Raw genomic sequence first — 14,352 nt, 5'->3', positions numbered from 1 at the left:
AACATTCAATAATTATAAAGTTGTCTCAGATAATTAAACACTACCATGCTTTTTGTCTCTATGGTCAACCAATATGCTGACCTTTCCCTATATAGTCAAAGACTATAATGAAATTCTCTTAGTCAAACACTATGACCTTCTTACAGTCAAACACTATAATGAAATTCTTATATGTATGTCCAACGTTTACTTGACATTTCATATGCCCTTTGACCCGCTTCCTGGCTTGGTCACTTCAACCATCCAGACTTTTCGTGCACATGTACATTGGCACTTTCCTGGCAGTCTTTCATCACTATTGCTGTGGCCTCTGGCTACACCTAGTCAGTCTGCACACAGTTATCCAGACCTAGATACTCATACCTAGTTATCCACAACTAGTAATCCACGCCTAGTTATCCACACCTAGTTGGCTGAATATGAAAAGATACAACTTTCCAAATAGTCTGCTTTCTGTGTATCTAGATTAAAATATCTGAGCATTTCAAATGGATTAATACTAACACACTTGATGTGATGTGATGTGATTTTTATTTTTAACGTAGCTTTAACAATTTTTCAGTCATATCGCTACGATGTCTGCACTGTGGCAGTTTATAGTGATGTCTAGCACTGGGGCATCATGCCGCAGACATGTAGCATGATGTCCCACCCAGTCACATTATCCTGACACCAGGCCAACCAGTCCTAACACTAACCTCTTAATGCTGAACGCCAAGCGAGGCAGCTGTTAGTACCATTTTTTAAGTCTCTGGTATGACTCAGCCGGGGATCAAACCCACGACCTCCTGCATCCGAGGCGGACGCTCTAACCACTAGGCCACCGGAGCGGTCTAACACACTTGAAATATTCCTTATGTACGACTATGATGTACGAATGGCATACAAAAAAATAGACATATGATATACTAAAACTCTAATACATACATAATACGTCTTCAATATTAGTAATAATAATAGCGACAAGATGACCTACCAACAGGAGTATTGCATGTATGTTCAAATCCCTGTTAATAATCCGAATCATACCATCTCTCACTACCAAATTACATGAGCCATACACTCTTGATGAATTAAACTACAAGTACGATAAAACAATGCAAACGTATAATACAACATTGAACCTGTTTTGCAAAACTGAACATTAATTAAAAAGAGTTGATTAAAAATAATATAACTCGCCCAACTCGTTGGCTCAAACTAGAACATAATGGCGATCCTGCCCTGACGGCTAAATACATAAAAAGCTTCCCTCTAATGGCTGTGTTAGTCAAGATCCCTAAGTAATATATATTACGCACGTGCGCGCAAGCAATAAAGGCGTCATGCGATGCAAAGAAAAAGTATATTTACCAGATACTATGGCATGCAAAACACATCAGATGCTGGAATTTATGGTGGTCTAAGCAAGCCATATCAGGTATTTCGTAACACACCTCCCCCCTTCAAAAAAAAAAGTATACCTACATTTTAAGACTACGAAATCACACGATATGGTTAACAAAATGGTTCAACTTCTGCTGAGATAATCTGCACCTACATTTTTCGTGACTTTTATAGCTTCAATCCGGAATCTGTCGGGTTGTAAAGACAAGGCCCATTGCATCAACCGTGAATTATTAATTTTGGCCTTATTGAGGTAAAGCAGAGGTTGATGGTCGGTTTCCAAATTGAATTCTCGGTCATAGAGGTAGGTTTGGAATTTATCTATTCCCCAGACTACTGCCAAGCACTCTTTTTCTATCACCAAGAAATTCTTTTCCCTCGGAAGCAATTTCCTGCTGGTGTAGGTGACTGGGAGTTTGACTCCACCCTGCTCCTGTAATAGTACCACCCCTAGTCCTATCTCTGAAGCATCGGTTCTCAGAATGAACATTTTGTTTAGTTCTGGCAATTTCAGTATGGGTGCTTCTGTTAGCAGCTTCTTAAAAGTGTTAAAAGCTCTATCCTGATTTTCCCCCACTGAATCTTGTTTGGTTGTTCCTTTTTGGTCAGGTCCATTAAAGGACTTGCAATGGCCGTGAAATTAGGGATGAATTTGCGATAATACCCCGCTAGTCCAATGAATGACTTGACTTGTTTCTTTGACTCAGGTGGCAATGAATCCCTGATTGCTGCAAGTTTCTTGGGGTTGGGTTTCAACTCGTTTACCCTCCCGACTACGTGTCCCACACATTCTAAACTTCCATACGCCATGTTGCATTTGACAGGTTTTACAGTTAATTTAGCTTTATGTAATCTATCTAGAACCCTGGCAACATCACGCAGATGCTCTTCCCATGTATCGCTGTATATAAAGATATCGTCGATATAAGTCTCTACATGCTGAAACCCTTGCATCACTTTTCGCATTAACCTTACACAGCTAGCCCCAGCATTTACCAAACCAAATGGTAAAACTCGAAACTGGTATAATCCACTCTCAGTGGCGAACGCCGTCATTTCTTTCGTTTCCAATGACAGTGGTATCTGCCAATATCCAATTGTCAGATCCAGCTTCGTCATATATTTGTGCCCTGCCATATGTACGAAGATGCTTTCTACGTCTGGTATGGGTTCGGCGTCAAATACAGTTCGCGTATTCAATTGGCAAAAATCGATGCAGAACCTGTTCGTGCCATCTTTCTTTTTAACTAGGACGACAGGTGACGCATAAGGACCTCTCTATGACCCCCAACTTTAGCATTTCTTCCACTTCCTTTTCGATGATATCTCTGGATGCATGAGGCATAGGGTAACCCTTGACCCGAAATGGCTCATGTGACATAAGTTTAATACTCTGTTCTAGAACACCTGTTTGACCGGGTTTGTCCAAAAATACATCTGGGTATTTCTCAATGAGATCCCGGGCCTCCTTTCTTTGACATTCTGTCAAGTCGGGACCCACATTGACTCCAGTCTTCCCCCTCTCATATTCCACAATCCATTTAGATTAAGCCCTGGAATGGACTCTTGTCCCTCATCATCATCCTCGATGATGGCTACACTGACCACATTTAAAGCTGCTTGTTCTGTCTTCGCATTTGCTCGATCGTAATAGCGTTTTAACAAGTTAGCATGGAACATGCGGGAATTTCGCCTTACATCAGTAGTGTAATCCATACCTCCCTTTTCATCTACGATGATATACGGACCTTTCCACTGCAACACTAATTTGTTTTTATCAGTCGGAAGTAAAACCAAAACTCTGTCACCCTTTCTGAATTTTCTATCGCGCGCTTTTGAATTATAATACCATGCTGCACGACTGCTAGCTTGCCTCAACGTTTCATGGGCTATTGCACAAGTCTCTCTCAACTTGTCCTTCAAATCACATATGTACTGGTATCTGGTTCAAATTTCATTATCTGCTTCATCATCCGACTATAGCTGTCTTAGAATTTTCATCGGCCCTCGCACCATTCTCCCATATAAGAGTTCAAACGGCGAGAATCCTAGGCTCTCTTGGGGAACCTCTCGGTATGCGAACAATCCTGCATGGAGATATCTGTCCCAATTGTTCAGGTGTTATGCGCACATCCATCGCAACATTTGTTTGAGTGTTCCATTGAACTTCTCAACTAGCCCGTTGCACATTGGGTGATACGGAGCGGTCCATAATTGCCTGATCGATAGAAGTCTACTAACTTCTGCCATGAGTCCTGAGGTGAACTGCGACCCACAGTCTGTCAGAATCTCCTTCGGCATCCCTAGCCTACTAAACATTTCCACTAAGGCTTCGGCCACTCGCTCAGTTTTGATGGATGGTAGAGCGACAGCTTCCGGGTACCTGGCTGCATAATCGACCATGGTCAAGATGTATCTATTATTTCGATCAGTAAGGGTTGATAACGGACCCACAATATCTATAGCCACACGTTTGAATGGAGTTTCAATCAAGGGCATTTTACCGATAGGTATGCACTTAACTCTCCCTTTATATTGCGTTTTTTGACAAATGTCGCAGGATCTGCAATACCTTGTTACATCCCTGTGGGCCCCTGGCGAGTAAAACTTCATAAATACCCGGTCTTTGGTTTTCGTGGACCCCAGATGAAACCCCCATCATTGACTCGTGTGCTAACTTCAACACATGCGGTTTATAGTCCTGCGGCACCATTACCTGTGTAAATTGTCTGCCTTCATGAGTAGTATGCTCCCTATGTAAAATATTGTTATTATATTTGAATCTATGGCTACTCCTGCCTTTGCATTTCATGACTTCCCATGACGCGGCTTTCTTTCTGATTACTGACAACGACTCGTCTTTAGTTTGTTCCTTAATTAATGCCTCTTTATTTATCGTTGGTATGGCATCAGGTACTTTTAGTTTTCTTAAACTCTGCAGCTTGCAACCTGGTTTCAGTCGCCATGGAGGTTGGAATATCAACCACTGCTATCCCTGGCGCTATTTGATTCACTACCCCTTCTATGTTACCTATGATTAAATCATACAACAGGCGTTTTACGCAACACGCTGTCACTGCGCCTGTCCAGTAGGGTGTTTCGATATGGACGCATGCAGTCGGTACCTGCACTGCAGTGTTGTCCATCATTCTGACTGACACTGTTTTTCCGAGGTATTGATCTGGCCTCACTAGACTCTGCTTAACTACAACAGTATTTCGCCAGTATCTCTAAGTACTGAGGCTCTAACCCTGTTCATTAACCCCTCGCTCTGTATCGCTACATTTGACATATTTGGATTGGCGCTACCTCCATTGCTCTCAAACACTATAATGAAATTCTTATAGTCAAACACGATAATGACATTTCTCTTAGTCAAACACTATGACCTTCTTAATAGTCAAACACTATAATGACATTTCTGTTAGTCAAACACTGTGACCTTCTTATAGTCAAACACTATAATGAAATTCTTATAGTCAAACACTATAATGACATTTCTCTTAGTCAAACACTGTGACCTTCTTAATAGTCAAACACTATAATGAAATTCTTATATGTATGTCCAATGTTTACTTGACCTTTCATATGCCCTTTGACCCGCTTCCTGGCTCGGTCACTTCAACCATCCAGACTTCTCGTGCACATATATGTTGGCACTTTCCTGGTGGTCTTTCATCACTATTGCTGCGGCCTCTGGCTACACCTAGTCAGTCTGCACACAGTTATCCACACCTAGATACTCATACATAGTTATCCACAACTAGTAATCCATGCCTAGTTATCTACACCTAGTTGGCTGAATATGAAAAGAAACAACTTTCCAAATAGTCTGCTTTCTGTGTATCTAGATTAAAATATCTGAGCATTTCAAATGGATTAATACTAACACACTTGAAATATTCCTTATGTACGACTATGACGTACGAATGGCATACAAAAGAATAGAAATATGATATACTAAAACTCTAATACATACATAATACGTCTTCAGTATTAGTTATAATAATAGTGACAAGATGACCTACCAACAGGAGTATTGCATATATGTTCAAATCCCTGTTAATAATCCGAATCGTACCATCTCTCACTACCAAATTACATGAGCCATACACACTTGATGAATTAAACTACAAGTATGATAAAACAACGCAAACATATAATACAACATTGAACGTGTTTTGCGAAACTGAACATTAATTAAAAAGAGTTGATTAAAAATAATATAACTCACCCAACTCATTGGCTCAGATTAAGACATAATGGTGATCCTGCCCCAACAGCTAAATACATAAAGATCTTCCTTCTAATGGCTGTGTTAGTCAAGATCCCTAAGTAATATATATAGTTGCGCGCGTTAACATATATTATGCATGTGCTGCACAAGCAATGAAGGCGTCACGTGATGCAAAGAAAAAGTATATTTACCAGATACTATGGCATGCGAAACACATCAGATACTGGAATTTATGGTGGTCTAAGCAAGCCATATCAGGTATATCGTAACACTTGGCCTATAGAGAAATAGCCCCAGCTCAAATGAACTTATTATTCATTTTGGCTTACAAGTTTAGAGCAGTTGCCACCAGCCTAACATTGGTCCAGAACTATTTGCTAACCGACATGATTCAGGCTGTGGTATCGAGTTCTGAATCCACATGCACTTGCTGTTATCTCTGAGATCTGTTATCCCAAAGGGCCCAATTCAATATGGTAGGACCTATATCCACAGCTCAGTAGGTTTCCATTCCAGGTTGATTGACAGTTTCTTAAGACATAGCTTCACGACCTCTGCTGGATTTTCAGGGGCAACATTTTTCCCTATTTGAAGCGGCACCCTGACAGATAGAGTTCCCCTCCAGTCAGGTTACTTAGAAACTGTTTCACATGCCTTAGGGGATCGGCGATGGTATCTCTGGGGTAAGGGAATGTACTTCCCTCCACCCCTTACCTATTCTCCTAAGGTATTACAATTGGGTAAGGTATTTAGAGAAAAAACAAATTTTCCCATGTAAAATAGATTTCTTTGAGAATACTTACCCAATCATTATACACAAACACCCCCCACACACAGTTACATCCATAGGGAGAATGCCTTCTGCTCCAGTAGTAACTGAGAGGTTCTTAGACTTTGCCACCAATTCTCATACCTAAGGAGAGATCACTCTGCCTGACCGCCACAGGTTGGCAGACAACTTTTAGTTCCCTTTAGCTAAATTGATGACAGACTTTTTAATTATAAATCCAGTTGACATACAGTACTCACAAATGTATGCATCAGTAAAGTTTGGCTTGCCTTCCTGTCACAATTAACCCATGTGTATCTGTCAAAAGCAAACATTTGAACTAAATCATCTTAACTAGAATTACTTTCATAAACCATCAGTGACATCACTTGCACTAGTTAATCAAGAGACCAGTTCTGTGTGTCTGTACTTTTTCATTGATTGTTCATGGCAATGATTGTGTACAACTCCATAAGACACATGGCAATAGTGAAGTACAATTCCATATTGTGTGGACTAATGAGCACAGAAGACACATGGCAATAGTTGAGTACAGCTCCATCTTGTTTGGACTAATAAGCACAGAAGACATATCACAATATTTGAGTACAAATCCATATTGTTTGGACTAATAAGCACAGAAGACATATGGCAATAGTTGAGTACAACTCCATATTGCTTGAACTAATAAGCACAGAAGACACATGGCAGTTGAGCTGTCCTGGTACAGCACATCAAGATTTTTTTAAAAAGTCCTGACAAAAAAGAAACAGAAAAATCAGGAATATATACATTTTTCTAGACCTAGGAAGTTAGTTTTTAACATATCGCTGCAAAATTTTAAGAACTACAAAAATAAGAGTTTTCCCTGGTGTGTGATTGTAACAAGAAATAATGCTGATCTACAGCTAGATGTTGATGTGAGGCTGGCGCATTAGATATACAGTAATTGATTGTTTCCATCCACACCTTACATATACAGTAATTGATTGTCTCCAGCCACACCATACATATACAGTAATTGATTGTCTCCAGCCACACCTTACATATACAGTAATTGATTGTCTCCAGCCACACCTTACATATACAGTTATTGATTGTCTCCAACCACACCTTACATATACAGTAATTGATTGTCTCCAGCCACACCTTACATATACAGTAATTGTCTCCACCCACACCTTACATATACAGTAATTGATTGTCTCCAGCCACACCTTACATATACAGTAATTGATTGTCTCCAGCCACACCTTACATATACAGTAATTGATTGTCTCCAGGCCGGCACCTTACATATACAGTAATTGATTGTCTCTAGCCAGCACCTTACATATACAGTAATTGATTGTCTCCAGCCACACCATGCATATACAGTAATTGATTGTCTCCAACCAGGCACCTTACATATACAGTAATTGATTGTCTCCAGGCCAGCACCTTACATATACAGTAATTGATTGTCTCCAGCCAGGCACCATACATATACTGTAATTGATTGTCTCTAGCCAGGCACCATACATATACAGTAATTGATTGTCTCCAGGACAGCACCTTACATATACAGTAATTGATTGTCTCCAGGCCAGCACCTTACATATACAGTAAATGATTGTCTCCAGGCCGGCACCTTACATAAAACAGTAACTGATTGTCTCTAGCCAGGCACCTTACATATACAGTAATTGATTGTCTCCAGGCTGGCACCTTGCATATACAATAATTGATTGTCACCAGGCCAGCACCATACATATACAGTAATTGATTGTCTCCAGCCAGGCACCATACATATACTGTAATTGATTGTCTCTAGCCAGGCACCTTACATATACTGTAATTGATTGTCTCCAGCCAGGCACTTTACATATACAGTAATTGATTGTCTCCAGCCAGGCACTTTACATATACAGTAATTGATTGTCTCCAGCCAGGCACTTTACATATACAGTAATTGATTGTCTCCAGTCAGGCACTTTACATATACAGTAATTGATTGTCTCCAGCCAGGCACCTTACATATACAGTAATTGATTGTCTCCAGCCAGGCACTTTACATATACAGCAATTGATTGTCTCCAGGCTGGCATCATACATATACAGTAATTGATTGTCTCCAGCCAATCTGTTAATTAGCTTGAAATATACCATCCTGTGAAAGGACTATTAGGTTCTCAACTGTCAAAATAAAGCCAGCTTAGCCACTGAGGAAGAATTAACTAGATTGTCTTGGAAATGACTCAGGTTTTTTGATGTCATTTGATACTTTTAACATTTGAATAGATGATAGCATGTCACATTTATAATGATTAAAAGATAAAATTCAACACAATATTTCAAATTCCTTATTTCCTTGGTATTGATTGAATAGTGTTGCCACCTGTAGGCACTTAACATTTTCCTTGATCTGTTGTTATTTATTGAGAAAATAGTTAAATAGTTTTGCTCATGAAATTCTTACAAAAGATGTGATTTGTTACTTTGCAGATTTTATGGTGATTCCAAGTGTCTGAGCACTGACTGCCATTTGTGTTGATAAAATGAGTTTTGATCATGAGGTTTTCATGCTGAGCAGATAGGACTAATTTTGGCTTTTTCTCCATGAAAAAACTGGACCTAGATTTGCCTCTGAATTATAAGTGGGTTTGCCTGTTATTCAAGCACAGTAAAATGAGGGATAGGAGTATACTGTATCATACTCTTAGTCCTAAGTTTTTTTGATGGATGGGCATATACTGTATCTTCCATACTCTTAGTCCTAAGTTTATGAGGGACATGTGTATACTGTATCTTCCATGCTCTTAGTCCTAAGTTTATGAGGTATAGGTGTATTCTGTATCTTTCATACTTTTAGTCCTAAGTTTATGAGGGATAGGTGTATACTGTATCTTTTATACTCTTAGTCCTAAGTTTATGAGGAATAGGTGTAGACTATATATTCCATACTCTTAGTCCTAAGTTTATGAGGGATAGGTGTATTCTGTATCTTCCATACTCTTAGTCCTAAGTTTATGAGGAATAGGTGTAGACTATATCTTCCATGCTCTTAGTCCTAAGTTTATGAGGTATAGGTGTATTCTGTATCTTTCATACTTTTAGTCCTAAGTTAATGAGGAATAGGTGTATACTGTATCTTTCATAATCTTAGTCCTAAGTTTATGAGGAATAGGTGTATACTGTATCTTTCATACTTTTAGTCCTAAGTTAATGAGGTATAGGTGTATACTGTATCTTTCATAATCTTAGTCCTAAGTTTATGAGGAATAGGTGTAGACTATATCTTCCATACTCTTAGTCCTAAGTTTATGAGGGATAGCTGTATACTGTATCTTCCATACTCTTAGTCCTAAGTTTATGAGGAATAGGTGTAGAGTATATCTTCCATACTCTTAGTCCTAAGTTAATGAGGTATAGGTGTATACTGTATCTTTCATAATCTTAGTCCTAAGTTTATGAGGAATAGGTGTATTCTGTATCTTTCATACTTTTAGTCCTAAGTTAATGAGGAATAGGTGTATACTGTATCTTTCATAATCTTAGTCCTAAGTTTATGAGGAATAGGTGTATACTGTATCTTTCATACTTTTAGTCCTAAGTTAATGAGGTATAGGTGTATACTGTATCTTTCATAATCTTAGTCCTAAGTTTATGAGGAATAGGTGTAGACTATATCTTCCATACTCTTAGTCCTAAGTTTATGAGGGATAGCTGTATACTGTATCTTCCATACTCTTAGTCCTAAGTTTATGAGGAATAGGTGTAGAGTATATCTTCCATACTCTTAGTCCTAAGTTAATGAGGTATAGGTGTATACTGTATCTTTCATAATCTTAGTCCTAAGTTTATGAGGAATAGGTGTATACTGTATCTTTCATACTTTTAGTCCTAAGTTAATGAGGTATAGGTGTATACTGTATCTTTCATAATCTTAGTCCTAAGTTTATGAGGAATAGGTGTAGACTATATCTTCCATACTCTTAGTCCTAAGTTTATGAGGGATAGCTGTATACTGTATCTTCCATACTCTTAGTCCTAAGTTTATGAGGAATAGGTGTAGAGTATATCTTCCATACTCTTAGTCCTAAGTTTATGAGGGATAGGTGCATACTGTATCTTTCATACTCTTAGTCCTAAGTTTATGAGGGATAGGTGTAGACTATATCTTCCATACTCTTAGTCCTAAGTTTATGAGGGATAGGTGTATACTGTATCTTTCATATTCTTAGTCCTAGGTTTTATCTTACAGTTTGATGCTGAATGGAGATAACCAGCACACTGTTGTATTTGAAGATGCTGATGAAGCACTTTTTTACACTTCATTGCACTGTTATGTTTTAAGGGAGACATGATGCTAATTAGGATTTATCATCACTCTTCAGGTTAAAAGATACCAGTGATAAGAAAATTGCAGATCTGACATCCCGCTATGAGGAAGATAAGAAGACCATGAAGAGACAATACAGCTCCAACCTGTCGGTCAGTGTCATGTAGTAATATAAAGAGTTGGAAGAGTTCATTGTTAGGACTTGATGTAAAATGTGTTGTATTCCTCGATGTGTCAGTCATTGTCCTGGCCCTAGAATCCCAAATATCATTAATTTTGCCCAAATAATATATTTTGCTGAATTAAAAAGACATGTTAAATATGAAATTTACTGAATCATTAAAATCTTACTTAATTTATAAAAAGAATGCCCCACTTGATGGATAACCACGTTGTTCATCCATCAACAATTTAGTTTACACTAGATCAAAGTATTAGGAATAATTGGAATTTAATCTGGCAGGAAGTCTTATATGGATCAGGCCTGGAAAGAGTTCAGTTACTATGTCATCATTTAGAACAGTTATAGTCCTTGATGGCCTGCTTTTCTTTCCTATCCATAGAGAAGTTATAGTCCCTTTGGTTGGTATTTAGCATTTCATGACATCATTTACGAGAGTTATTCACTTTATTGCATATTTTCTTGACTCTTATTTCTCTGGCTTGACTTTTCCAAAGGTTGTTGGATTTCAACCAGATCTATCATGCAGTCATATTTTAGTGAAACCTTTTTACATTGGTGTCCTCAGCATAACTTTCCTAAGGACTTTGGATCTCAGTTTAATTTGCCATGCACATTTATGTGGAATAAGACCTTGAATTTGGATGATGTCTAGCTATATTTGATGTACTTTGTAGGAGGTATGACCCCAGACTTTCTATTCTCCTGTCTGATTTCTACAACACTACATTACCATGGAGTGCTTGATGTCAACTAAATTTGGCTTATAAATTTACACTTATGAGACTCTGAACAAGTTAACTTTCACAATATCATTTAGAAGAGTTATGGCCCATGATTACATATCCTTGTGACTGTGGTTGATAGAGCATTACTTTATCAGGTATTATTGGATTTCAGACAGAATATAGCATGCAGATTTATATTTTCAAGATCTTGACTCAGTTAAATATCCAATATTTCACATGATTATTTAGAAATGTAGCCGCAATTGCCTCTTCTCCTTTCTTAGGTTTTTTCACTGTAGCATTACTTACACAAGAATTGATTGACTTCTACAAAATTTCACATGCAGTGTTATATTCATGAGAACTTGAATGTATTTCATTGTTGTCATTCATATAATTATTTAGAAGAGTTATGGCCCTTGGCTTCCCCATGTTACTAACATTTAATTCCATGGCACAACTTTACTAAGGAACATTTGATTTCATCCAGGTGTATCATGCATGTTTATACTAATGAGATCTTAAATTAGTTTAATTTCTAGCATTCTATATCATCATTTAGAGAAGTTATGGCTTCAAGATGCCAGTTCTTCAAAATTTAGTTTCCAAACACAAGCTTCTCTGTTTAAGGCCCTACCAAGCAGGCTGGTGAGCAAGACCCTGTATGATGGACCCATTGCCAATAACTCTAGTTGTAAGTGCAGTTAGGGCTGCAGTAGATATTTCTACAGGTACCAGTCAATGATTCTCTGTAAATTTGCCAGTAAACTTGAAAGGTAGCAAATCTTTGAAAATTAAATAATGTTTAACTGTTGCAGTATGGCATGCATATAAGACATGACTTCTGTCTTTCAGACAGTACAGAAAGAGCTTGACTCACAGTATACCAAGGTTCGATCCCAGGAGAGACAACTTGAAAAGCAGGAAGCAGAGAGTGAGGAAAAGGTATAGCCAAACAGAACATTCAATTTTGTTTCTTTTAATGGCTCATATTTAGATTTAGATAAAAGGGAGTGGCTTTTAATCATAACATAACTTTGTGGATCAATCATGGTCAGCTGCAAGATACATTCAGTTGTTATTTTTTTAAGAGTTCTATAGATCACTTGGCACTTTGGATGACAGGTTCAGTGCTAAACGTTCTGTAGATCACATGGCACTTTGGATCACAGATTCCATGCTAAGAGTTCTATAGATCACTTGGCACTTTGGATAACAGATATCATACTAAGAGTTCTATAGATCACTTGGCACTTTGGATCACAGATTCCATGCTAAGAGTTCTATAGATTACTTGGCACTTTGGATAACAGATTCCATGCTAAGAGTTCTTTAGATCACTTGGCACTTTGGATCACAGATTCCATGCTAAGAGTTCTATAGATCACTTGGCACTTTGGATCACAGATTCAATGCTAAAACTTCTATAGATCACTTGGTACTTTTGATAACTCAGTCAGATTTCTATTATAATATGTTGAAACAATGTATATAGAATACAATCTTAAACACTGATATTATGTTACCATTTTATTCATTTCCTAGATTACTCATCTCAAGCTGTCTTATGAGGAGAGAATGAGGGGTCTGATTCCAGCTTCAGTTAGACAGGTAGGACCCTGTTTTGGCAGATGAATGAACAAGTGTTGTAGTTAGATACAGATGGATTTGTCGTGCAATGAAACCTTTCATTTTTTAATAGTGTCAGAGGTCTGACTTCCTTCACCCAGGACATGCATACATATATTTTTGTCTCCTTTTATTTTTTAATACAGTGTCAGAGGTCTGACTTCCTTCACCCAGGACATGCATATGTATATTTTTGTCTCCTTTTATTTTTTAATGCAGTGTCAGAGGTCTGACTTCCTTCACCCAGGACATGCATACATATATTTTTGTCTCCTTTTATTTTTTAATACAGTGTCAGAGGTCTGACTTCCTTCACCCAGGACATGCATACATATATTTTTGTCTCCTTTTATTTTTTAATACAGTGTCAGAGGTCTGACTTCCTTCACCCAGGACATGCATATGTATATTTTTGTCTCCTTTTATTTTTTAATGCAGTGTCAGAGGTCTGACTTCCTTCACCCAGGACATGCATACATATATTTTTGTCTCCTTTTATTTTTTAATACAGTGTCAGAGGTCTGACTTCCTTCACCCAGGACATGCATACATACATTTTTGTCTAAACACCTGCTAGATTTCTGATGTGTTGAGGATTTATGAATTTTTGCTATATTACATATACAAACTTGGACTCTCAGTACAAAATAAATTGTGTAATTAATGACCTGTTTAAGAACACCTGCTTTTTGGCATTTGTTATCTTTAACACCATTTTCCTTTTTTTTGCTTGCTTACACTTTTATTTACTTTTCCCTTTATCAAGGTTGATATATTTTAATACATTCCTTGAAGTCTTTTTCTCTTAGGAATATTGCTCTAATGACCATTTTAATACAAAGATCTTTTTTATTAATAACCTTGCAACAAGTATCAGTTAAGAGATTCTGTTTCTTTCATAAACATAATTTACCCACATGAGACTGTTGTCATACAGGTAATATAATTCATCATCATCATCATCATCATCATCATCGTCATCACTGCAGGTTTGCAAAGTCCATGACAATATTTTGAGTTTTAAGGCATGGAAAAGCTTGTGAAAGCAAGAATAATGTGAACAGTCCTGGAAACATGTTGGCAGTTTATTCCAGTATCAAT

At 37.8% G+C, this 14,352-nt stretch overlaps 1 protein-coding gene across 7 annotated transcripts in view; it reads left to right on the top strand.

The window, feature by feature from the left end:
- Positions 1–14,352, top strand: part of LOC149806290 (centrosomal protein of 112 kDa-like) — a 126,831-nt gene that overhangs the window by 106,666 nt on the left and 5,813 nt on the right. For all 7 annotated transcript variants that reach the window (XR_016419885.1, XR_016419887.1, XR_016419884.1 and 4 more), the window contains 3 exons: positions 10,769–10,865; positions 12,478–12,567; positions 13,168–13,233. Coding sequence is in view for 3 of the 7 variants with exons in the window: in XM_089951232.1 (XP_089807358.1) it covers positions 10,769–10,865; positions 12,478–12,567; positions 13,168–13,233 (253 nt within the window). In the remaining 4 variants the exon portion in view is untranslated. The remainder of the gene's footprint in view (positions 1–10,768; positions 10,866–12,477; positions 12,568–13,167; positions 13,234–14,352) is intronic.

Source organism: Sinohyriopsis cumingii, chromosome 2, assembly GCF_028554795.1.
Source record: "Sinohyriopsis cumingii isolate HCF-2022 chromosome 2, ASM2855479v2, whole genome shotgun sequence".
Classification (NCBI taxonomy): domain Eukaryota; kingdom Metazoa; phylum Mollusca; class Bivalvia; order Unionida; family Unionidae; genus Sinohyriopsis; species Sinohyriopsis cumingii.
The sequence above is the reverse complement of the archived record's forward strand: the minus strand, read 5'-3'. Positions and strand labels throughout refer to the sequence as shown.